This window comes from Anastrepha ludens, chromosome 2, assembly GCF_028408465.1.
Source record: "Anastrepha ludens isolate Willacy chromosome 2, idAnaLude1.1, whole genome shotgun sequence".
NCBI lineage: Eukaryota > Metazoa > Arthropoda > Insecta > Diptera > Tephritidae > Anastrepha > Anastrepha ludens.
Window position 1 is genome coordinate 70890140 of NC_071498.1, and position 26138 is coordinate 70916277.

The 26138-nt window shown below is 38.8% G+C and overlaps 1 protein-coding gene across 1 annotated transcript in view; it reads right to left on the reverse strand.

Moving 5' to 3' along the window:
* Positions 1-19719: 19719 nt before the first annotated feature.
* LOC128871803 (neurogenic locus protein delta) overlaps positions 19720-26138 on the reverse strand; it is an 86119-nt gene continuing 79700 nt past the window's right edge. The window contains exon 6 of the mRNA XM_054113886.1: positions 19720-24335. Within this exon, the coding sequence (XP_053969861.1) occupies positions 22397-24335 (1939 nt within the window). The 3' untranslated portion in view covers positions 19720-22396. The remainder of the gene's footprint in view (positions 24336-26138) is intronic.

Here is a 26138-nt window from a genome sequence, read left to right on the forward strand (position 1 = left end):
ATTGCAACTGGGCATCTGAATTCTCTGAAGCCGGATAATCGACTTTGATTTATTGGAAAAGAGGCGGTATGCAGCTTATTCATTTATTTTTATGAAACAAGTTGAATTTCACACAATTGCGCACATGTTACTTACTATACACACGCATACGGCGAAATACATTCAGGAATATTTAGTCAAATCAAATTAAGTGAATCTTTAAATGAGCTAAGTGATGGCTCACCTACTTTACGCTGCTCAAAAACCAATAAAATTGCCAATTAATTACTTAATTGAATTAGTGAAATGTTGAAGACATAAAAGCAATACGGGCACGCAGGTAAGGTGAAGTGAAGAGCGCGCGTGCGCGCCATGTGAGAAAATGCAAACTGTGTAAAATGTTGAAAATTCTCAGACGATTCTTTTTTGTGACCAATTGAATTGAATCGATTCGCCGCCAACATAAATACTCATTAGTAACACATAGGCACACATACATATATATCTGGACGTAAATGTGTATATATGTATGTATGTATAATCATATTTACCGACGATTTACTGAATTGCTTAATGGAAAATTACGAGTCAAAATAATTGTAGAAATTTGCACTGGCAGAAGGTCAGCAGGGAAAGGCTGAATTACATAGTGATGGAAACTTCTTGCTTGCAACCGGTGTCAGTATTGCTACAAATACTACTTTTCATACAGAAATATGGAAATACGGTTCATCGATCTAAACTAAGTGGGATCATAGCAACAATAGTCACCGGTGATGGTGAATTGTACAGACTTCGATACGTATACTCAACAGGCTCTGAAACGAGGCTCAGCAATATACGAGTATACGAAGTATCAACCTTATTCATCGATAAACAATTATCACCTTCTAAAAATCTCCGCCCTATGTTAGATAAGGCGATTATGTTAGACGGGCTGCTCTTATAAAGAAATCGCTCGTAAACTGTGGACCTTCTTACCGAAAACCAATTCATAATCAAAGCAGATGAAGAGCGCAAAGAGCAAAATTAATGCAGCAGCTTATAGGTGTTTATCGATAACTACAGTTTGACAGCGGTGAATGGTAAACTGTGTTGATATTTCTGTTCAGTAAAGCTTGACTGCTCAGTAACTCTAGAACAGCGCTTCCAAACTGTGGAAAAATAAATAAATTTGTTGTTATTTTCTTCGAAATGAGAAAGGGCTGCCACTACGGTGAATAGCGAGCGCTATCGAGCCCTGATGACTGAATTTTTTTCCCAAAAATTAATCCGCGCTTACCAATTGATGACGCCATATGGCCAGATTTATTGGAAAAAATAGTCAAATATTTGATTGATCGAATGAACCATGTACCTCGTACCCGACATATGTCGGATGTCATATTCAAAAAATAAATACCATGAAGTTATCTGCCAGATTATAATAAAAAAAAAATTCTAATAATATTTCTCTTTTTTATTATCATTTTAGGTTCAAAAGCTCTTGAAAAAAAATGATACATAAACCACCTCTTTGCATAACAACTTATCTAACACTCTCTTCTTAAAGTCCAAGCCCAACTAGATTCTAACTATATTCTCAGCTGAAGCATTGATTTATTGACTGGATCAGCTGAAACATTGATTGACGATTTATTTTTATATAGTTGATTCGTCACTCCCATCGCTAACCAGCCTGTCCTCCTAATATTTTCAAAATCTGTGAAGCCCCACCAGACGGGTCATTTTAGAACGAAGAGGGTTCATTAATTTGGTCTGTATGGGATCGGCATTAATGAGGATCGTCCAGCTGAAGCACCTTCTCATAAGTATGGATCGCAATCTTCTCATCTTCTAGGTACATTTCACATAGAGCCGAGTCTTTGACACGTACAACAATAATCCCCAAATCACTATCATTTAGTCCTGCTGCAGGTTGGGGCTTCAAGGAACAATTTAGTCTGCCGGCAGGTATTAAATTATAACAGTAGCCATTGGGTTTTCGTGACAAAAGTAGGTTGATTACAGCCTTGTACATGACTGAGTTGCCTCTCACAAACGGCTATGGAACAATGCATTTCCCCTTTGAACCAGCTCTGGCAATCGTTCGCTTTTTCTTTGCCCTTGTCACCTGTGTGTTCAGGTACCAAAATATCTACAAATAGGTATTGTACCTACCAATCTCGCCCAGCCTGTATATGACCTTACGCAAAATCTTCAAATATACCCATATTGAGCAGGCCTTAGTTACTGTTTGATTATCCAAACAGATTAATACTCCACCTTCCGTTTGCCTTCTTTAAAGCTTTTCGTAAAGCTGTAGCAGAAAATATTAAAAAGAAATACTATCCGAAGTGAAAACTAATGGTTCATGTACAAAAACTTGGTAGTGCTGGGCAAATTCTCGGAAGGCGAGCTGCTGGCCTCTAGCCAGGACACTGTGGTCGGACCACAGCACTCCACTGCTGAAACTCAGCCGTCTACAGCCAATAACTCAACAAACGCAATCCTCTTCTCCGGTGTCCTCTGGTAGGGATGCCAAAAGATGAAAAGAAAAAATCCTCTGGGTCGCTGCTCAAAGCGCGCTTCCTGAGAGCCAAATTCATTCTGGCTAAGATAGCTAGGAATGAATTGGCCGGTAGACTAGATGATCGTAGTTTCGGAGTACGAAACCATAGCCGCAAGGAGAACTACCGAACTCTAATCACATACAAATCCTCAGAACCAACAAACGACTAAGCGTAACCGATCACAAGATGCGATCCGGCGAGTTGCCAAGAAAATAAAAAATTTCTCAACTCAGGGCGTTGAGGGCCCTACAACAAGTGCGGTGGTTACGACTGAGAGCGTTGCTTATGGCAAGGCGGCCAGAGATCACTTCCAAGTTACCCTCGTAGTTACGGCTGTCAGAAATTATCGTCGAATACCTCATGGCAAACCAAGGACAGGTACATCTTTTCGACTCGGGGACTATCTGTCACGGCTGTAGGGTGGTCAAGTGTGCCGATGAGTTCTCCAGGGCTTTTCTGGAGAAGTGCGTTGCTTCGAAGATCCCTAGAAGACCCAGAGCCCGCATTTGGCTACCGAAGGTGAACCTGGAGGGTCCGAAGATCCTCCACGGCCTCAAGCTTCAAAATCCTGAGGTTCCTATGGACAACTGGTCTATGATCTAGTTGGAGGAGCAGCAGAAAAACAGCTCAACCGCACTCCTGCTTATTTCTGAAGAGTCCCTGAAGGTAATCGAGGAAAAGAAGCACACACTTCGTTTTGGCCTCAGGACGGCCAAACTTCAGATCTTCCCCGCGTCTGGTGCTCCGGATGGTGACCTGGACGGAATAGGGGAAGTAGCTAATCAGTCTGCGACGGCCGCGGTATTCAAAGCTAAGAGCTCCATGAGATCCTCGGAGCTTGGGAAGGCCATAAAACAGGCTTAAGTGATCATCCTTTAACAAACTAATCATAAAGGTAGCTCAGATTAACCTTCGCCACGAAAGTTTAGTCACCGATAACCTCTGTGTCATCCTCAGGGAGGAAGACATAGATATCTGCCTGATCCAAAAACCTTGGGTAATTTATCGTAAAGGTGTTTGAAAGATTGATTGATTACCATATCCGAGAGCACATCGAATCCAAATTATCTCTCGCACAACATGCTTGCCTGAAAGGGAAATCCACGGAATCAGCCTTACACGAGCTCGTAGGGACTGTGGATAAATCTCTGGAAGGCAAACAATTCACTTTGGCGGCCTTCATAGATATAGAAGATGCTTTTAATAACATCAGGGCGGAGTCAATTGTCACTGCGTTAGATAGACTAGAGGTGGAACAACCTATTTGTCTCTAGATCTCGTCCCTGCTTGGCTGCAGGCCAGTTAATGCGGTCGCAAGAGGGGCTAAAGTCACTAGATTCGTTCACAGGGGGACGCTGCAGGATGGTGTCCTTTCGCCCCTACTGTGGCTAGTTGCTATTCCCGAAGTTCTGATAATGCTAAATAAGGGCGGGGTTAAGGTAGTAGCATACACCGATGACTTGGTCCTGATGGTTTCGGGACCATTTCCCTCAGTTATGGCTGAGACTTTGGAAAAGTCACTGGCCGTACTCAGTCGCTGGGCTACCACTTGCGGCCTCAGAGTCAACTCTGACAAAACGGAGCTGGAGCTTACCAGAAAATATAAACCTCCACCCTTTCGACTTCCCAAATTAAACAACCACGTTCTCCTGCTCTTATCGGAGTTAGGTATCTTGGAGTGATACTTGACTCCCAACTCCATTGGAAGCTACACATTGAAAATCGGGTAAAGAAGGCCAGTATAGCCCTCTACTCCTGTTCGGGAAAAAATGGGGACTCAAGCCACAGGTCGTGCTGTGGATGTACAACGCCGCGGTTTTGCCAATTTTAACATATGAATGGCTAGTTTGGTGAGAAGCTCTTCGGAAGCGCTATAATAACACTAAACTGCAGATGGTGCAAAGGACTGCATGCATTGGTATCACCGGAGCATGTAAAACTTACCCCAGTCCTTTTGCACTTACTTCCCATCGACTTTCCGTCATTTCCATCGCAGCTCAAAGTGCAATCCGGTTAAAGGAAATTGGCCTCTGGAGGCAATCCCTCAAGGGTAGCATTTTCATGCAGTTAACACCGTATTTCTCCGAACTTCGAACAGATAGAGGTATCCTCAAACTAGAGTTTTAGGGTCGTGCTAGAGCAATCTTTCCAAGCAGGCAAATTGGATCGAGGGGAAATTTGCACTCAAGCTTGAACCTCTGTCTTCACTGACGGTTCCAAAATGGAGCAGGGGTTTTCTCAGATCGAATTTCTTGGGCGTGCAGGTAACATTTCTCTAATCTGGGTTCCAGGACATAGGAACATAGAGGGAAATGAAATTACTGATGAGCTTGCCAGGAAGGGGACTGAATTGGTCTCAGAGACCTCCTACCCGGTCATCGGCATCCCCCAGCTGTTAAAGGAGAACTGCACAAATTATTTCTCAGGAAAGAGCAGAAAAGATGGAGCTCAATTTCTTCATATGCTGTTTCGAAAACCTTTTGGCCCCAGTACAATATACGAAGGATTCAGGAAGTCCTTTGGACTCCTCGCCATTCAATTTCCAAACTCGTAGCAGTGTTTGCCGGTTACTGGTCGATCGGAATACAAGCGGAAAAGCTAAGGTTACCATTTAACCCCCATTGCAGAAGCTGTGGGCATCTTTCAGAGAAGCACTTTCTCTGCAAATGTCCGGCCTTGTCAGTTAGACGATTGAGATCACTGGATGTCCCTTTCTTCGACAGCCTGGGGCAGTGCGCCAACCTAAATCCCATCAATCAGCAAGACCCAATGACTCAAATCATACCATTTGTTTCAAATATACCGCGCTGATGTCACGTGCTAGCCGGCTGAGTCTCTTGGTCTCAATCCAATCAGCAATTTTTGGTTCCAATGTCAAAGAAGCTCTGGAGAAACACACTCGTTCAAAATCTAAATCGCTTTATGCCTTGAGAAAGCTCACCTGTACTTGGTAATGAAGCCATTATATATATGTATAATTGGCGCGTACACCCGTTTTTGGGTGTTTGGCCGAGCTCCTCCTCCTATTTGTGGTGTGCGTCTTGATGTTGTTCCACAAATGAAGGGACCTACAGTTTGAAGCCGACTCCGAACGGCATATATTTTTATGAGGAGGTTTTTCATGGCAGAAATATACTCTGAGGCTTGCCATTGCCTGCCGAGGGGCGACCGCTATTAGAAAAAACTTTTGAATTTCAATTTTCGCAACCAAAATTTTGAAATGCATTAAAATTGAGACGATATACTTTCCTCATATCCTTAACTCTTTAATTTTTACTACTTTTTCTCATATTTTAAAGTACTCATCTTAGAAATAAAGTTTAGGTTAAAAAAGTTGTTGTGTTTAATTTAAATAAATTAAGTAATAATTATATTATTATAATTAATAATTATTCACATACATTCACACACGGGCAGTATCTTTGAGGCGGCTTTGAAGAATACAATGCAAATGGGTGATTTTGACAGCCAAATTGCTGGAAATTATTCCTAATATTTTAACAAGAAATTTATTATTTCGTTAGAATTAGATATCCTTAATACCCATACCATCAACAATAAGCTCTAAAACCTTGTTAGATATCTCGATATCGCAAGCCATTGACGGTTTAGTGCATTTTGGCCTGCAGGTCCCGTCAACACCATCAGAGGAACGTAAAAGACTATCTGGGAATCCGCGAATTTTTTGATACCGAAGTGCGGCAATTTTATTTGTGGAAAGGGAATGAGGTTATTTTGAGAAAGTTATATTTTTTAACAAATTTCTGCAGTGTTTCTTGAATGAAATTAATGAACTCTCACATGTAGTTAAGTTTTTAAGGCTTACTGACCAAATTTTTACGTAAAATTTGCCATGCCCAAGCAGTGTCAATTGTTGTGAGCGCTATTCGAGTGATATTCTTCAACGCCTTTCCTCCAGCAGTGAAATTTTCAATTAAGCTGCTGGGAGAAATGTGCGCTAATGTTTTTATACTAACTATGTACCGAGAGAGTTTGATTATTTAAAATTCAGAGCTCTTTTTTTTGTTTCCTACTACCGAATATATCCACAATTTTGCGACAGATCGGACCTTTATGCACCTGACTTTGATTATTTATATACTGTTCTGGAAGGAAGTCAAACTCACTTTATTAAATTTTGAATTGTCAACTACACATCGCTTAAAAGCGAAGCTGACAGTCAGAATAAAATCGAACCCTCGACAGTCGGTTCTACGTTACCAGTAGGACTCGGATTTATATCCGGCAAACGACTGCCACTCCAGCAGCACTCCGCGTATACGTATTCCCCATACATGCTGCTACAACAACAGCAACATCATAACAATGCATTTTATGCTATTTGAACATAAATTCGGAAGTATTGCGAGTACTTAGATTAGCCCCCTCTTTTTGGCAAAGTCTGATCAAATCTTCTCTATTTCTTCTCAATTGCGGTCTCTTTCATTGCACTGAGTTCGCCAACCAAATTCTCCAGTAGTGTAGTGATTTTACCTACACGACAATCTCTGTATATGTACGAGTATGCACTTTTCCTATTGTCTATGCCTCTCCCTGTCGAAACGCAATAAACATAAATCAATGCCGCAACTGAGAGAATGAGAATCGTCGTTGAGATCGAGCTGACTAACAGGCAAGGAGACAGATCAACAACAACAGCAAAAGTAAATGTTATGATTACGTAGTCGCAGACAACAGCCGGATAACCAACCAAAGGCAATTGGTAACAGCAGCCAGCAGCCTGCAATTAACAGCTCCATAGCAAGTACATACATCAACATGTATGTACATAGATGGTAGATAGCGGCAGTAGCAGCAGCAAATATTGCAATTAGCGTCTGCCTTCGCCTATCGAAATTCGAACATAAAATTTCTCTAATTTGTTGCAATTATCCACAAACATCAACTCGCAAACATAAATGGCTGTGTAGCTTTCGAAGCTAAAATAAAACAGAAAAAACAACAACAACACTTAGCTGCAATTGTAAAATTAGCAACAGCATAAACAATTTCTTTAATACTTGTAGATATGTCGCTGTTGGAGTCGTTGCGAATGCCATTGCGGTGGCTTCTGACCGCCGTTGGCCAACGCGTCAGCCAATTGGCTTGGCCCAGACAGTAAAACGTCAATTTTCGCCAATAAATCACACATTTTTATGACAAAATATAAGCAAAGCGACAGCAAGAACAACAAGAATAACAAAAACAATGAAAATGTGGGATCTTTCGCAGGTAGTGTCAAATAGCATCAGCTAATGTAACACCAGTCAACCGGTATTCCAAGCAACAGCCTGCAGCCTACTGCCTACAGCTTACAGCCTATATCTGATTGAATGGCTGGTGTGTTGCATTTGGCTATTAAGTATCCAAATGTATTTGTTCCAGGTGAAACGACTGTTGGAGTATGGGAGACTGCAAAAACAAAAGTAAAAACTAAATACTAATTACAACAACTACAGCACGGACAATAGACGTTTGTTTTAATAGTTTTTGTTTTTGTGTCGAACACTAAAAATCTCTGATTCTTCATTAAGCGCGAAGATAAGAAATTATGTGAAAGACAATATTTCAAAAGGAACGAACTGAGTGAAGGTTGGTAAGTGTTAAGAAAGATATGGAACAAGGTGGTGGTGGAGATGAAACTGCGGCCAATTTTTACCCATTACAATGGGCAAAGACCAAAAAAATATAGAAAGTAAATATTTAATAAGGACTCACGAAAAAAGTCTGCAACATTGTTCTGCAACATTTTCATTTGATGTTTGCACTAAGTTCGTGTTTCAAGTGAAATGGCTGTCAAAATCCATACAAATTGCACTACCGCAAGCCGAATCGCATACAAAAGGGGGCGTCTTCCCACCTTTACTTTATTTTTGAGTGTGTCACGTCAGGCACCATATTAGTCCAAAACAAATAAAGAAAACAAACAAAAGGACGAGAAATTACATGTTTGTGAAAATTCAGTGAATGACTTTCTAATATTGTGATTTGTGGCATTTCAACCAAAAAACTAATGAAAACGAAGTGCCTCGTGCTAAATTGTGAAATCACAAATTAATAGAAAGCCTCCAAATGCAGTTTATTTGCGTTTTTTGCCGATGACACAGTGGAAAGAAACTGCGTGTGTTTATAATTTGTTGTGTTTGACAATTTCTATCGGCATTCTTGGAATTTTACTGCAATTAATGCGTGAAATTTTATATGTATTTTACGGCAAAGTAAATGTCTTATCTGACAATTTATGTTGCTAGCAACATTTCACGGCAAGTCAAATGCATGTTGCTGGCGAAAATTCCCGACTATTAAGTTAGTACTAGCCAAGGTGGATTTAATAAGGTGACAGCATTCACCCAGCTGAATTTTTCGCCGTAGGTATGGCTTACGTCAAAATGATATGCTTTGTTTGTATGTATTGGTATGTTTACATTCGTATGTTTACATTTGCTTGCTGATTTTGACATGATGCTTGCACCAAACGCAACAACAAATACATGTAGGGTTTTACTTATATGTGTTTGCTGTCACCTGTAATAAATTCGCCTTGGTACTAGCCAAGACGAATCTATTAAAGGTGGTATTGGTAAACCAGCTGATTTGATTTTTCTTTCGCATATCTATGTGGCTGTCAGCCCAGAATGAAACAAGGCGAATTCATTCTTAGTTTTCTACTTTGCCAATACTTTTCTTTGACAATCAAACGTACAAAATACTGTTGTTGGTCTAGTGCCACCACTTTTAATGAATGCGAATTGGTACGAGCCTTGACTTAGAAACATGTGCCGCAGCCCATATAGCGAGTATTTAAGGATCAAAACAGGTACATTGTAGAAAATTCTCTAAAATCAATTCTTTTGAATGGAAACTAATTAAATCCTTATCTCAATGGAACAAATAACGCCGTTAGCACATGAAAATAAAAAGAACTGTAATATGATTTGGATTCACCGCTTGTTTCGAGCAATTTTTTCTAAAATGTTCTTCACTGTGCGAATTTTACATATACAGACGGGTAAATCTTTTAAATCACTCCCTATCAGTTGATTAGGTAAAATATTTCCCTTTTCTTGTTATGTCAAATTTCTTTTCAGAGCCGTCAAAAAACTTGGTTTGCCAATATTTAATTCTTGTCGAAGAAAAGCAAATGTTAAAAAATCTTCTTTCGATGGTAGCTGTAAATGACCATAAAACCTACTCTGCCCGGACAAGGGATCCTTTTGATTTACTTGATTAAGATCACAGAGGAAAATGTTGAGATGAAATAATTGTAAAAACGTTTGGTTGCAAACTTTTATTTGTTTCATTTAATAGTATGTTAGTTCTTGTTGTTGTTGTAGCAGTTCACTAGGGCTGCCAGTAACTGATCGCCATCGTCTGGCTCATCGGGTTGGGTCCAAGGCGAGAGTGGTATTAGCTGAGTGAGTTTAAGGCGGAATGTGAACGGTTGGGAGGTACCTTCGCGTACTGGGCATATATTGAGTATGTCGGATTCGATACTCGAATCGTCGGCGACGCAATTGTCGTTCCGCTACCCGACAAGGCGAGGTGTGAATAGCGATAACGCGGCTAAAGAACAATGAAGCCGCGGGCGCCGACGGACTGTCGGCTCAGCTATTCAAAAATGGCGGCGAGGAGCTGGTAAGGTGCATGCATCAGCTCCTATGCAAAATATGGTCGGATGAAAGCATGCCTGGCGATTGGAATTTAAGTGTGCTCTGCCCAATCCATAAGAAGGGCGATCCTGCAATCTGTGCCAATTACCGCGGAGAGATAGGTGGCAATAGAACCACGCTGCGATCAGGCGCAACGCGAGCCATGTGGGACCGCTACCGAGAGCTAAAAAAGGAAGAGAGACGTATTATCCAAAAGGAGAAACGAGAGGCCGAAATACGTGAGTGCGAGGAGCTTGAGATGCTGGCCAACAGGAGCAACGCCCGAAAATTCTACCAGAAAGTTCGCCGGCTTACAGAAGGTTTTCCTGTAAGAACAAAGACGGTGAACTGGTGACTGACATGTGACTGACAGGACGTGGAAAGTCTACCATCGATCAAATATTCACAATACGCCAAATCTTGGAAAATACCCATGAAAGGAGAATCGACACACACCAGCTTTTCGCCGATTTCAAGGCTGCTTTCGACAGTACGAAAAGGAGTTATCTGTATGCCACGATGTCTGAATTTGGTATCCCCACAAAACTAATACGGCTTTGCAAGATGACGTTGCTCAATACCAGCAGCGCTGTCAGAATTGGGAAGGACCTCTCCGAGCTGTTTGATACCAAACGAGGTTTCAGACAGGTTGACTTGCTGTCGTGTGACTTCTTTATTCTGATGTTGAAGAGCATCGTACGAGCCGTAGAACTTAATCGCTCAAGCACAATATTTTATAAGAGCGTACAATTGTTGGCGTATGCCGATGATATTGCCGTCACTGGCCTTAACAACCGCACTGTTAGTTCTGATTTCTCCAAATTGGATAAAGAGGCAAAGCGAATGGGTCTGGTGGTGAACGAGGACAAAACGAAGTACCTCCTGTCTTCAAACAAACAGTCGGCGCACTCGCGTATCGGTACCCACGTCACTGTGGACAGTTATAATTTCGAGGTTGTAAAAGACTTCGTCTATTTAGGAACCAGCATTAACACCGATAACAATGTCAGCCTTGAAATTCAACGTAGAATCTCTCTTGCCAACAAGTGCTACTTTGGACTAAGTAGGCAACTGAGCAGTAAAGTCCTCTCTCGACGAACAAAACTAACACTCTACAAGACTCTCATCATGCCCGTCCTAACGTATGGCGCAGAAGCGTGGACGATGACAACATCCGATGAAGCGACGCTTGGAGTGTTCGAGAGAAAGATTCTGCGTAAGATTTTTGGACCTTTGCACGTTGGCAATGGCGAATATCGCAGACGATGGAACGATGAGCTGTATGAGCTTTACGACGACATAGACATAGCGCAGCGAATAAAGATCCAGCGGCTACGCTGGCTGGGTCATGTCGTTCGAGTGGATACAAACGCTCCGGCTTTGAAAGTATTCGATGCGGTGCCAGCTGGTGGTAGCAGAGGAAGAGGAAGGCCTACTCTGCGTTGGAAAGATCAGGTGGAGAAGGACTTGGCTTCACTTGGTGTGTCCAACTGGCGCCGGTTAACACGACAAAGAAACGACTGGCGCGCTTTGTTAAATCGGCCAAAATCGCGTAAGCGGTTATCCCGCCAATTAAGAAGAAGACGATTTTTTTTACTTAAAATGTTCTTATTTTAATTCTTTTTATATCGATTCATGTCTCAAGAATTAAAATTTTTAACTTGGATGCAATGTTTGATAACATTTATTGCGGTACATATTTGCAAGCAGTTAGAAAAACTCAACGGTATTTCTCAGAATTTTCATTTGAGTCTGCGTTTCGGAAACTATGCAACATTTGCTGCACTATTAATAGCATATTTTCGAGTATTTGCTCCTGAATTTTATACTTGTGTATAGGATTGCTGATGAGTTCCGCTATGTGAAACTCATGTCAATTAAAAACAACACAGTTTTATTCCATTTCTTTAATACTTTCTAAAATTGGTAGAATTTAAGGGACCTCAACGAATAGTGACGTATGTGCGGGATTCTAAATTTTTCATCACAGCCTGCAGAAATGAAGTGGGAAGCGACTTGCCTGGAGGCCAAGGTAATTTGGAGTTCCTTGAAATAATTTGGCCGTGAAATTTTCGCTGTAAACTCTACCATAACAGATCTGAATATGTGCAAACTTGTCCAAGCTCGTTGAGGCGAGTAGATAATTTCCTGGTCAAAACTATTGTAGTGATCTGTGTGCCAGCAGTTACAGCTTGAATTCTTTTCTGGCTGTTCGATATCGAGGGTAATAAAAACACAAGTTTGACGGCTGCACAAGAGCAACCTTGGTGAACATATTACTACTACTATTTCACTCATTTTTTTATGTTAAAATTAAACTTTACAGACTAGATTCATAAAATTTGTATGCATGATTAAGTATAGTTCATAAATTCAAGCAAAGATCCAAAACGAGATCTCATTAAAGTAAACTTTAAATCAAGACTACTAAATATTCAGCTCAGCAATCAATAGCCGGACCAACAATAATATTATAAGCCACCATCAGCGATTGAATGGATACTTGAATCGAGAAGATCCCTAAAAGCAATAACGCGTCAGGGAAATTAAGGGTTTGCCAGCAAAGCGAGTAAAACTCCGCTGGACTCTTCCAATTGTGCAGGAATAACTTATCTATTTAACTCGGCTTCAAGATTGAAGAAGCATATTAGAGTTTTGATCTTACTGTGAAACAGCTGGTTGACACAAAACGTATTAATTATCACAAAAACGTTAAGATTATTTGTACAGCTTCGAGTAATGCCGGCAATGTAAAAGGTCATTTTACGGCTTTGAATAAGAAAGTCTTTGCTAGCATCAGCAAACGTATTTTAAGCCAGATTTTTGCCTTAATCATAGATTTGTATGCTGCTAAACGAGAATTTCCATTAAACTGAATTTAGAGACTTGAATTTGCCCGGTGTGTGTCTGAAAGGCAAAGATACTGTATTCCATTATGTGGACGAGTAAGGCCTTTGCGACGCTAGAATGCTTCTCATTTTTTTTTTATTAAAATAGATCTTATGCCCTATACTAAAGCGACTAATCATTTGGCCCAGGAGTGGGCTGGATGCATATCAAGGTTTAGAGAAATTTACTTTCCTGAAAAGATACTTACTATCATAGGATTTTTGTTGTTGCTATTGTCGTTGTGACAGCATAAATGTTTGTGGAAGCTGCTGGAAGGACACTCCGGATATAGATCCGTGCCGTTCCGGTAACGCAGAACCGACTGTTGAGGGAAGGATCATTCTGCTTACTTTATTTTAGTCTGGGGAAAAAGGAATCCACTATTTTGCTTAACATTTTTGCGCAAATGGTTTGAAACTGTTTTATGGTCGATATTTAGCTCCTGGGCTACGACTACTAACACGCCGGTAAACTTCGATATTTCTGTGACGGCGGGTCTACCTAGTGCATGACGGCGGGGTGCATCTTTAATATCAAAAATACCTGGACGGAATCGACGAAAACATGCACGTAATTGGCTGTTACAGTATCGGCACCATAAACATCATTCCCAATTTGAGCGGCCTGGCTTGCATTTTCGCCTTTATCAAAGAAAAACTGTGAAATGTACTGATTTTTTTCTTTGTTAATTTCCATTGCTAACACCCTGTAACTCAAACTGAATGGAACTAACAAGAAACAACAACATATTTTTTAGTGTGAAATGTCACCTTGTCAACGAGCATAAACTTTAAATTGTTTGATAGATACTTTACGAGATATCGATCACTACAGATACCTACCGAGAAAATAATGGGTTTCGATTTCCCCAAACTCATATATTGGGTATATTCAATAACGCATTATAATGCGCAACGTACTTTTGCAGTGTTGGCAATGCGCTCAGAAATGCAAATATGGCAGTACTGCAAATGCATCGCGTTCGAAAACGCCATTTTTGTATCAAACGTCGCGCATTATTTGCAGGAAAAATTTTAATACTGCCAATCTATCAATTGCAACACTTGTCACATTGGCAGTGCTGCCAGCGCTGCAATTACTGCGCATTTATAATGCGTTTCTGAATATACCCATTATCTTAACGCCAAAATCGAACCTGGACTGACATATTTCGGAATTCTTATTAACTACTCCACAATCTGCTCGGTCCAAAGACCTGGAGTCTAGCCAATGGTTATAAGCTTTAATTTTTTCAAGTGGTTCTATACAAACCTTTGGAATTTTTGCCCGCAATAAATTCTTATTACATATCTATTTACGCAAATTTAATACAGTAGATTCTGTTTTTATGCGGTAGATACGTTCCGCAAGAAACAGCATAAAAAAACACAGCATAAAAAAAGCTACCAGTTCTATAGTAAAACTATAGATACGTTTCAAAAGTGCTAAGAACCGCATAAATCTGAATTAATGTAATAAAATCGCATAAAAAAAGGGTGCTAGTCCCATATTATAACTATAGATACGTTCCATAGACTGCATGAATCTGAAATAATTAAATAAAATCGCACAAACAAAATAGTGTATTTTTGAAAATTATATCTTTATTTAAGAAACGTCAGAATCGAAAAATTAATTTACGTCAGAAATAGAATCAGACAATATCCACATGTTGCGCATTCGTTTAGGATTTGGCGTAAAATCACTTTCGTCACTTGAGGAAATGTACACGTCAGATCTAGATGGTTATACAGGCGGTTCCATACTTGTAGGGTTAGCATTTCTCATCTAATCTGTACAATTCCCGATAGATCGACATGCATTTTTTAATTTAAAAAAAACCGCATAAAAAAAGCCGCATAAAAACAGAACCTACTGTATATGCATTAGGGCGGGTCGATTAAAAAATCGCTCAATGCTTTGTGAAAATCGTATTCTAGGGATCAAAATAAGAAACTTTGCCGAAGGAACCATACCTCTAAAACGAATTCTGATGTCCCCCAATTTGGGTCGACCTTTTAGTGTCTTTTGTGGGGAGGAAAAAAAATCGCCCATTGCTCTGTGAAAATCGTATTCTAGGGATCAAAATAAGAAACTTTGCCGAAGGAACCATACCTCTAAAACGAATTCTGATGTCCCCCAATTTGGGACGAACTTTTTAATTTCTTTTCTCATGTAAAGGCCAAAAATGGTGATATTTTGAAATGATTGTATGGGGAACCCCCCAGGGGAGTTCCAGGGGGTGTGCCACTGGCATGGGTGGATGGGCCGTCCAAAGTTAGTGGGGGTCGGTCAGACATTTGGACTCGATTGGAGCACTCTAAATGGGTCAAAGTGGGATTTTTCGTTCGACCCAAATTGGGGGACATCAGAATTCGTTTTAGAGGTATGGTTCCTTCGGCAAAGTTTCTTATTTTGATCCCTAGAATACGATTTTCACAGAGCAATGGGCGATTTTTTTGCCTCCCCACAAATCGACCCGGCCTAATATGCATATACATATAACAAAAGCATAACACGGAAAGTCAGCAGAAAGATCTGCTCAAATACCAACATCCCATTATCCCAAATTAAATAAAAAACTGTTTTTATTTTTCTTAATAATTCATTCATAAAAATTTTATTATACTGTTTTTCATATTTTTTTATGTGATTTATTTTCCATATTTTTATTTTTATATTCGATTTTTTTATTTTTTGTTTTGAAATTCATTCGTTAGCTAACTGCCAAATAATTTCAATTTTTATATATAAAATTTTTAGACTAAATTGTAAGTACAATAACTACAGATGTACCTATAGCTAAGCACACAAATTACACACTAATATGGTATAAATATATATTTATAATTGCTTACATCATTCATTATATGTACATACCTACATAAGTAAATGTCAGTGTTTAATTATATGTAGTTGTTTTTTTTTTTCAATTCAATAGCTTACACTACTATTTACATATGTATATGCAAATGTGTATGTATTTTCTGCTTTTATCTCTCACAATTAAATTTTTGTTCCAATACAGATTTTCAGAAGTTTCAAATGCTCGACTCCGGAATAGGCGGAAGGGGTGGTGAAGATGGATTTTTTTTATAATTGGAGCGCACAATTCTGGTTTTGCTTTTCTTCCGACTCACACAACACAAATTACAAATGCATATATACGCATGTACGTATGTAGTGAAATAAAAAAATTTTCTTTAGCTCCGCAAATAGATGTTAAAAATATGAGCTCTACATATATGTATGAGGTAAATTTATTAAAAAAATGTAAAACTTTTGACTAAAACTAACTGCGTTACATAAATTTTTTAACACAAACTCAAAAAAAAAAAATTTAGTTCAAATAAAAAGTATTTAAAAAAAAAGAAAAAAGCAAACCAAAAATCATAAGAACCCAAAAAAAAAACAGTAAAAACTCAAAAAGCAACAAAAAAATATATGTATAAGTAAAAAACATACCAAAATGAATAAGGAGAAATGTCAAATACGGGAAAACTAAAAAATGCGAAAAACTAAAACTAAAAAATAACAATCAAATTATAAAAAATGGAAAATTTTACATTGCAATGAAAAAAAAAATATATAATAGGACTATGAATAAGTTCGTGCGGTTTTTTTTCGAAATTTGAAACTTTATTGACGTAAAATGGTTACAAATTTAATATTCAAAATATTGTCCATCGCTTACTACTACTTTTTCCCATCTTTCTGGCAATTCACGGATTCCCTTTGTGAAAAATTCGGTCGGTTTTGCCGCAATCCACGAATCGATGCATTTTTTGACTTCATCGTAATTACGGAAGTGCTGGTCAGCCAGGCCATGTTGCATCGATCGGAAGAGATAGTAATCGGATGGCGCAAGGTCTGGACTATACGGCGGGTGGGGTAGGACATCCCATTTGAGCGTTTCTAAGTATGTTTTGACCACTTGTGCAACATGTGGCCGAGCATTGTCATGTTGCAAAATAACTTTGTCGTGTCTATCGGCGTATTGCGGCCGTTTTTCTCGCAGTGCTCGGCTCAAACGCATCAATTGTCGTCGGTAGACATCCCCCGTAATCGTTTCATTCGGTTTCAGTAGCTCATAATACACAACACCCAGCTGGTCCCACCAGATACACAGCATAACCTTCAGGCCATGAATATTCTGCGCCGACGTCGATGTTGAAGCATGGCCAGGGTATCCATACGTTGCCCGACGTTTTGGATTGTCGTAATGGACCCACTTTTCATCGCCAGTCACAATTCGATGCAAAAAACCCTTTCTTTTGTGCCGTTGAAGCAGTTGTTCGCATGCCATAAAACGGCGTTCAACGTCTCTTGGCTTCAATTCATACGGCACCCAATGGCCTACCTTTCGGATCATTCCCATGGCTTTTAAACGTTTGGAAATGGTTGATTGATCAACTCCCAAAGTTTTTGCAACCTCTTCTTGCGTTTGAGCCGGATCTTGATCGAGCAATTCCTCCAATTCGGTATCCATGAACTTTGGCGGCGCACCCTCGCGTTCTTCGTCTTCCAAGCCAAAATCACCACTTTTAAAGCGTGCAAACCACTTCTGGCACGTTCGCTCAGATAGAGCATGCTCACCATAAACTTCCACCAAGATACGATGACTTTCGGCTGCTTTTTTCTTCATATTAAAATAATGAAGAAGAATTCCCCGCAAAAACACATTATTTGGCACGAAATTCGACATTTTCAAGTGTGGTAAAAATATTGTTGTTTACGCTTCAAATAAAAAACTTATACTGACGTTTGTGCCTTACGACAGTAGCTCTCCAATGAATGTTTGGAAATGTGGATCGATGGAATAATAATCAAGTTACGCCATCTGTTGTAAAACCGCACGAACTTATAAATAGACCTATTAGAAAATTAAAAAAAATCTTTGTAATATAAACAGAAAAAATAATGAAATAATATAATTGAAGCTTGAAGCCAATAAAATATATCGATAGAGGAAAAAAAAAAATAAAAAAAAAGAATCAAGACTACATAATAAAAATAAATAAAAATTTGTATGTAAAGGTCAACAAAACATCTCGAAAAGGATGAAAAATTAAACCAAAAATAAACCAAAAACCAGAAGAAATAAAAAAAATAACTAAAAAATAATAAAAAAATAAAAAATAATATAAAAATTAATTAGAGATTAGCAAAATATATCGAAAAACTATAAAATAAGCAGATAAATAGTAAATTACGGCAAACTAAGAGCATAGAAAGAAGAAAAACCCTAATATTAAGAGAAAAAAGTTAGAAAAAGGTTCAAAAAAAAAAAAAAAAAAAAATATAACAAAAAATAAAAAAAAGTTCGTAAATAAAAACAAAAATCAACAATAATAAAAAATTGCAAATAACAATAAAACAAAAAATCAGAACGGATTGAGTTTGTTTATTAAAAAATTTAAGAGCTACAATAAAATGTATTGGCGTGCCGCAAATATTTTAAAATAAAAAAAAAAACAAAAAAAAGTATAAAAAAATTGGAAAAGTTAGTTTTAAAACGTTGTAACGTTTACAGTGTTTTAGTTGCATATTTTTCCTAAAACTTTTTTTTTAATTTTCTAAGTAAAAACAAACAAAAAAAAAAAAAAAAAATTACCTGTGTGAGTCTTCCTGTGTGGAAAAGTGATTTTTTCCGCTATAATTGGCATTTTTAATATATAAATTTCTTACGTGCAGCCACATTTAAATCATTTATGTACATTCACATGTATATTTTGTTTTTATTTATTCATTTGTTTAGTCTATGCGTGGGACTTAAATTTAATATTTTTTGTTTATTTTTGTTTTTGTCATTTGCATACAACTAATTACTTTTCACAAATTGGTTAAAAACTAACGAGGAACCATTTTGCCTTTATTATTTCACCTCACCTGCGCTTTTTACACTGTTCTACACCTTATACAACAGATACATATACATGTACTTTGTTTTCGTTTTCAATATTTTATTTATTTATACACAGATTTCATAAGTGGAGACATGCACCCACGTACATTATCGCTATTTGACACAAATGAAATCAGAAAAGGGTAGAAGTTTTGTATACATGCACATGGATGTGTGCACATATACACATATACATACGTTTACTCAGCCATACGTGCATGCATGGGAAATTTTGAAATTTGCTTGCTGACGTTACAAGTCGTTAGATTTTGCAAAAATTTCACGGGGATTGCTAGTAAGCGCCGAGAGTTAGTGCGAGCCGTTATTTTTGCGCTTTATAGGAGTGAACTCTAAAAATCGCTGTACTCAATGCGATTTTCGAGCCATTTCAGATTTTTTTGTTTTTGTGAACTTCCACCCTAAATATTTTCAGGTATTTTCAGGGCGTTTATTTTCGTTATTAAAAATGGTCGAACTTTTTCTGCCGCCGTAAAGTAACAAACAAGTACAAATATATATATACAATATATAGAACAGTACTTCCCTTCCGTGCTTTGCAATCGCGAAAAATTGCGGCCGCGCGCAAAATTTGAGATCATCACGAGAAATTAGCAACTTCTTTTATACAACTGTGCTGTGCTAAAAATGAATAATAGTAAAAATAATAACACATTGTTGTTTTTGTTTCATTGACATATCATTTTATGTTTCGTGCTTTTAATAAATATTTCAACTTAGGCGCGTCTAAGATCTACATTTTTTTATTGTATTTATTTTTTTAATTTTTGTTTTTCATTTAACTCGTAGTATACAACTTTTTTACATTTCTTATTCACAATAAATATTATTGAATTGCTTAATTTTTCATTCATTTTCAGTTTTTTTCACAATAAATTTTAGTTCACACATTTTCAACAATTTAGTTGTAATTTAAAATATTTGCTTTGTGGTCGGTAAAACTTTTTTTAATTTCATTTGCTTAAAATATTTCTGTGCAGAATTCAAATGTATATGAATAGTTTTTCATACAAGTAGCGCTTAGAAATTAATAAATTCATTACATTGTGTTACTCCATAGTTTGTGTGTATAGGTATGTGTATGTGTACTTTCCAGTTCTGTTGTGCGTTGTCATTTGTAAAAAAGTAGTTTTTTAATAATTACAACTAAGCAAATTGTATGGATGCATGTGTGTGCATACCACTAAAATTGTGCTGACTTGATTTGTGACACTGAAAAAAATGTATAGGTTGGTGTTTCCAAAAAAGTTTTATTAGCTTTTTATTAAAAACATTATTGAACAACTCAAGTGAGCCACAAACTTTGTGTATTCATTTTGAACTCTTAAACAACGATATGCCAAAGTTTCAAATTTTTTAAGTGTTTACATATTTTTTTGTTTTTTTTTTACTTGTAAAATTAAGAAAAAAATTAATCGACTTTTAAATTTAGAATAATTTTGTGTTTGCTTGCTTTTCAAGTAATATTTGAACTAAGTATATTATGCATAAAATAAAAATAGCGTAGAAATTAAGTTTAATTTAGTTTAGGAATAAGGGACATCACTATCGAATGCTTTTTTAATATAAAAGTTTTGTCTTCACTTTATGATTTGTTTGTTTTGCTTGTGTACTACTTACGTAAGAGTATATAAAATGTATGCTAAATTTGCGTGAGAAATATAAATTTATAAATAAATGTTAACTAATTAACTAGAGGAGCGCAAAGGGCGGTTAAGTGTGCGGGGTGCCAGAATTTTGTTCGGCTAGAAACACAAAAACTATTTGTTACAAAATTATTTGATAGAATAAAATTTATATCTACGGCAGCATACAAATTTTTGGCCTAAAAAATTATATTGAAAAATAAGTTTAAGAAAGCATTGCAACAACAATCAGACATTTTCAAAGTATATTTTTGAACTTAAAAATATTTATCTAATACGAAAAATATTTTTGAGTTCAAAAGTTGTGCATATATTTATAAAAAAAATTCGAAAAAAGTTTGAAGCCTATTTTGAACTCAACAAGATATTCACCAAAAATATAGTTTTAGTTGCTTTTTTATGAATCTTTGTTCCTAAACACGTCGCTTAAAAATTACAAAAAATTTTATGCACCGCACAAAACACAAACACACCGCACGAACAATTCATAATTTAGAATTTTGTTGTTTAAATAAACTAATAGAAAGTCAAAAGAGCGTAAATTTAATCAAAAAAATTAAAATCAATATTTACAAGTCACTTAATTTCGTTTTTTGTTTTTGTTGCTGCGCGCCACGCCACAAACTGCTTTTCGGAAAAAAATGTGTACCTAAATAAAATTATGTGCGGGCGTAGCACAAAAAGGTTCAATTTCTTGAACAGTGGAATTTTTGTGAAAAAAAATTCTAAAATCTAAGCATTTGCAAGTAATCTGTAATGTGTCGAATAAATGGCAATTTTACTAGCAAAAGTTATTATATACAAACTAATTTTTGAAACATGAAAATTTCGGTTTTTTTTGTTTTTGTTTTTAGTTGCATGCAACAAGTTAAAATGCCAATTTAACAGACACTTCATTTTGTCTTTTTTGTTTATAGTTTAGCAGAGTGGCTTTGTCATTTACACCTTAGTTTTAATAAGAAGTATTTTTTAATTCAATATTCGTCACAGCTGCAGCAATCAGCGCACTCCACTAAAAAAAAATTGAATAAAAAAACTAGATTTTGAAAAATTCGCACATAATTTATATGAGAGAGAAAGATCCAAAAATGTCTGATCGGCAAATGTGTGGCTGCGTCATGCAAAAATTACTCGTCGTTTGCTACTAGCGGAATGCGTCATTTCTAGGCTTTTCGCTTATTAAATATTTAAATTTAGTAAATTGTTATAATTAAAAATTTGATAACGCTAAGTTTCTTTCTTGTAAATTCTACGAAGCACACAACATACAGCAAATTTGGTTTTTTTTTTGTAAATTTTTTAAATTTCTAAAAAAATGTCAGTGTTTGCCTTCTCACCACCATTCGCGTTCGTTCGCTCTTCGCTTCTCGCAATTGCGCACATCTAATTTATTTAAATATAATTAATTTTAATTTATACGTATACGGCTTTTTTACAATGAATTTCTTATCAACGTCAGTCCTTTTCAATAGCGAAAAATTACAGAAAAATTTAAGTATGTAAATATGCGTGTATGTAAGTTAATTGAAAAGGTGGTGCAGCACATTTTCACTTGTAAAAATTCTTGCATTTACATGAAAAAAAAAATTATATTAATATAGAAAATAAGATTTTTTTTGTAAGAAATATCGTAGCAAATGTAGCAACAGCTCGTTACGCGTGCCCCCACCAACGCGCTAACACCATACGCACGCGTTCCCCGTGTCCGCTCACCTCGCTTGACGCCACAGCCAAAAACTGCTCACTTACAACACGCGCTCACATATGTGGCGTGCCACACATCACCGCACGCGCCTGTTGTTGTTGTTGATGCGCTGTAGATGCCGCCGCACTGCTCCCCGCCGCCGCGGCCGCTGCCGCTGCTGATGCAGCCATCATTTGTGACGCACAACCACCACTCACACCCGCCGCCGCCAACGATTGCCATCGCTGACTGCAATAGGCGCTCTCACCTAGCACTGAGATGCGTTTTCCTTCGGCTATGCCGCCGCCGCCGCCATTGCTGCTATGGACACCATAGTCTTTGGTTGCACCACCAACACCAGCAACACCACCACCACCAACAGCGCCATTACCGCCGATCACTCCACTCATGCCGGCGCCAGCAGCATTTGCAGCCGCAGCAGCAGCACTTGCACCGGCTACAGCACTGGCGGCACTGTGCAACAGTTGCGAGGCGCGGTGCATTAGAGTGGGGTCAGTGTTGAGTTGTTTCTGTGATTTGGCACGTTGCAGAGGCGCTATTTGGCCGACACCACAAAATTCCGAATTGGCGTTATTATCTGCTGCATAATTGGCTAACGCTGTGCCATAAAGCGATGAATTCAAGCAGTCATCTGTACTCGGTGAAGCGGAAATGTTATTCACTGATTTGTCCCAGGTGTTCTTAATAATGTTTGGATTTGAATTGTCGAAGGCCAGCCCAGAGGAAGAGGTGCGCTTTATACCCAAGCCTACACCGCCTACCACGCCGCTCATAACGCCCATACCAGCGCCGCTGTTTACGTTGTGATGCAGCGTCGCCACTGCGTTTTGTTCGTTCTGTTTGCGAGCCTCCGCATCGTCCTTCTCCTGGGCACGCTTACGCTTGCGCTTCATGCAAACCACAACACAGGCTGCAATCACCGCCACCACAGGCATAGCGACCGAAAGTATAGCAATCAGAAAGACTTGCCCACTTGTCAAACCGTCACTGCGTGCTTGTGGCGTCGCTTCGTATTGGCGTGCATTATACGTAGCCGATGCGTAAGACTCATCCTCACATTGTTTACCGCGGAAGTTGTTGGCACAAACGCAGTGGAAACTATTGACGCGATTTACGCAGGTGCCACCATTGCGACAAGGTGCCGACATGCACTCGTCAATGTCAATAGAACAATCTTTGCCTGCGAAGCCAGCGCGACATGTGCATCTGTAGTCATTGTTGAGGTTCGTGCAGACGCCGCCATTCGCACAAGGCTTCGTTAAGCACAAATCTACTTTATCTGCGCACAAAGAACCCAAGTATCCAGGCACGCATTGGCAACGAAACTGATTGACCATGTCGATGCAGGTGCCGCCGTTCTGACACGGATTGCCCTGACAATCATCTATGTTCTGCTCACACATGCTACCTGTAAAACCACTACGACACTGACATTGGTGATTTCCAGACGGAGTCATGAAACAGCTACCACCATTTTGGCAGGGGTTCGGATTACAGTTGTCCACATGCAGTTCACAGATGCGCCCGCTGTAGCCGCTCGGACAGTCGCATTGAAATCCTTTCGTAGTGTTGCGGCAGCTGCCGTGACGACACGGTTTATCCAGGCAAGTGATCATTCTTTCTGCGCACAACGGTCCTCCCCAATCTTTCAAACAATCACACTTGTAGCCACGCTTGGAAGCATCATCACGACAAGAGCCGCCATTCTGACAGGGATTAGCCTCCTTGCATGAAGAGATCTCAGTCTGGCACTCAGAGCCAAGGAAATTCGGTGGACACTTGCAGGTGTATAGATCAGGGCCGGTATTAAAACAGGTACCGCCATTTTGACAGGGACGATGGTTGGTGCAGTAGTTCAGGTCCTGATTGCAAAGCAAACCGCCCCAGCCTTCCTTACAGATGCATTTCCAGGGTTTGTTGCATGTGCCGTGCACACAGCCGGGATACGGTTCACATTCGTTGCACAGAGGTCCCTTATAACCGGTTTGGCAACTGTAAAGAGAGAAAAAAGGTAGAGAGAGAGGTTAATAACTAAACTACATTTGGCATGTAACTAAGCTAAATACCTAAGTGAGAAGCAAAGTGCGATATTGCTATTTGGAAAACGTTCACAAACAAGCTAAGAAAGTGAGGTGTGGATGCTTAACGAATATTTAGAAATAAATTAAATTAGAAAAACGTTTACATAATCTATTCGATTGAGAGAGTAGATTAACGCAACGAATATATAAAAATGGTTTGTATTCGTGTTAAATAATACTAAATGTAGACTTTTTAGGCAACATACGGTTACAACAAGAACTTTCGCTACACACGGAAACCAAGTAGCGCCCAGCCTTTATCAATGGTTTTAGCATATACGAAGAAAGAGCACATCAAAATTACTAAAGGCGCAAGACGGAGAGTATTTGATTGTTTGGGACGATGAAGCCCACGTCATCACTAGCTTCTCAGATCGGAGATGCCAAACCATGCTGCGGTGGCAAAGCCGATGGGACACTGAACCGAGTGGAAGATGGACGGCGAAACTTATTCCATCAATTGACAAATGGGTCCAACGGAACTTCGGGGAAGTGAGCTACTTCTTAACTCAGTTCCTCTCGGGCCACGGATACTTCCGGAGATACACCTATACCGCATGGGCAAGGGAACCGATTCCATGTGCATATACTGCAAAGCGCTGAGCGATGACGCTGCACACACATTCTTTAGTTGTAATAGATGGCTCGCGGAACGAAATGCTCTGAGGGAGCAGATTGGCGACATCGCACCGAGCAACATAATTAGCAAAATGATCGAACGCGAGGACAGCTGGAACGCGGTAAAGAAATACATTGAGAACGTACTACGGAAAAAAAGATCGACCTCGACACAATGAGACAAAGTGAAGCCGCACAGATAGAGACACAAGAAGACGAGCCCATAGCATGAAATCTGGCTACAAATATGGTGGACCCAGACGTGGGTGAATAGAATTGGTCCTTTATGGATGCCGTTCTGGGCCCTCCCGTAGTAATATAGAAAGCAGTTCCGGGAAGGGTGTCTCCCCCAGAAGGAGAGGAGGGATCGTTTTAGTGGCCACATCACACGACGCAGTAGACGACGGTCGCTGTAAGAAGAGTGCGCTTAAAGTGTTCCAATTTGCAAGTAAGCTTTACAACGAATTGATAAATATCCAACTCAACACAGCAGAGAGGGAAGGCAACACAAAACACGAAATCAACGATATTTTGAACGAGTTGGCGTTGCTGGCGTATTTTAAAAATTCTCGCACGTATGCAGTAAACATGTTGTTGCATTTAATTATCATTCATGCAACAATCAGGCGAAATGCGGCAAAGAGCAAGAGAAGTGAAAGAAACATAAAAAGTTGGGAAAATGAGCCATACATTGGACGCCTGACTGGACTGCAAGCGATCACAGCTTTTAAGAGAATGATTTGAAAGGAGTCAGAGTAGAAGATAAATAAAAGGAATTATATAAATATAAACAAAATTTTTTACTATAATTGCTGCTGGTCATTGCGTGGACCACGTGGTCAGCCAATGCTTTTAATGCGAGTCAAGCATTTTTTGGTCTTTCCCCGCCCCCCCCATTTAATTTTTTTACCAAGACGGGATCACTTGCCGCTGCTGAGTTGGCAGCTTGTGTTTTCGTGTTAGTTCTGCATTATTATTGTCATTATTAAATTAAATAACTTTTTTCTTACTCATTTCGGCTGTGTGCATCATATCCCTTATTCTCGTGCTCACTACTACCGCGACTTAAAATAAAATTTCGAACGCGATCGCTTCT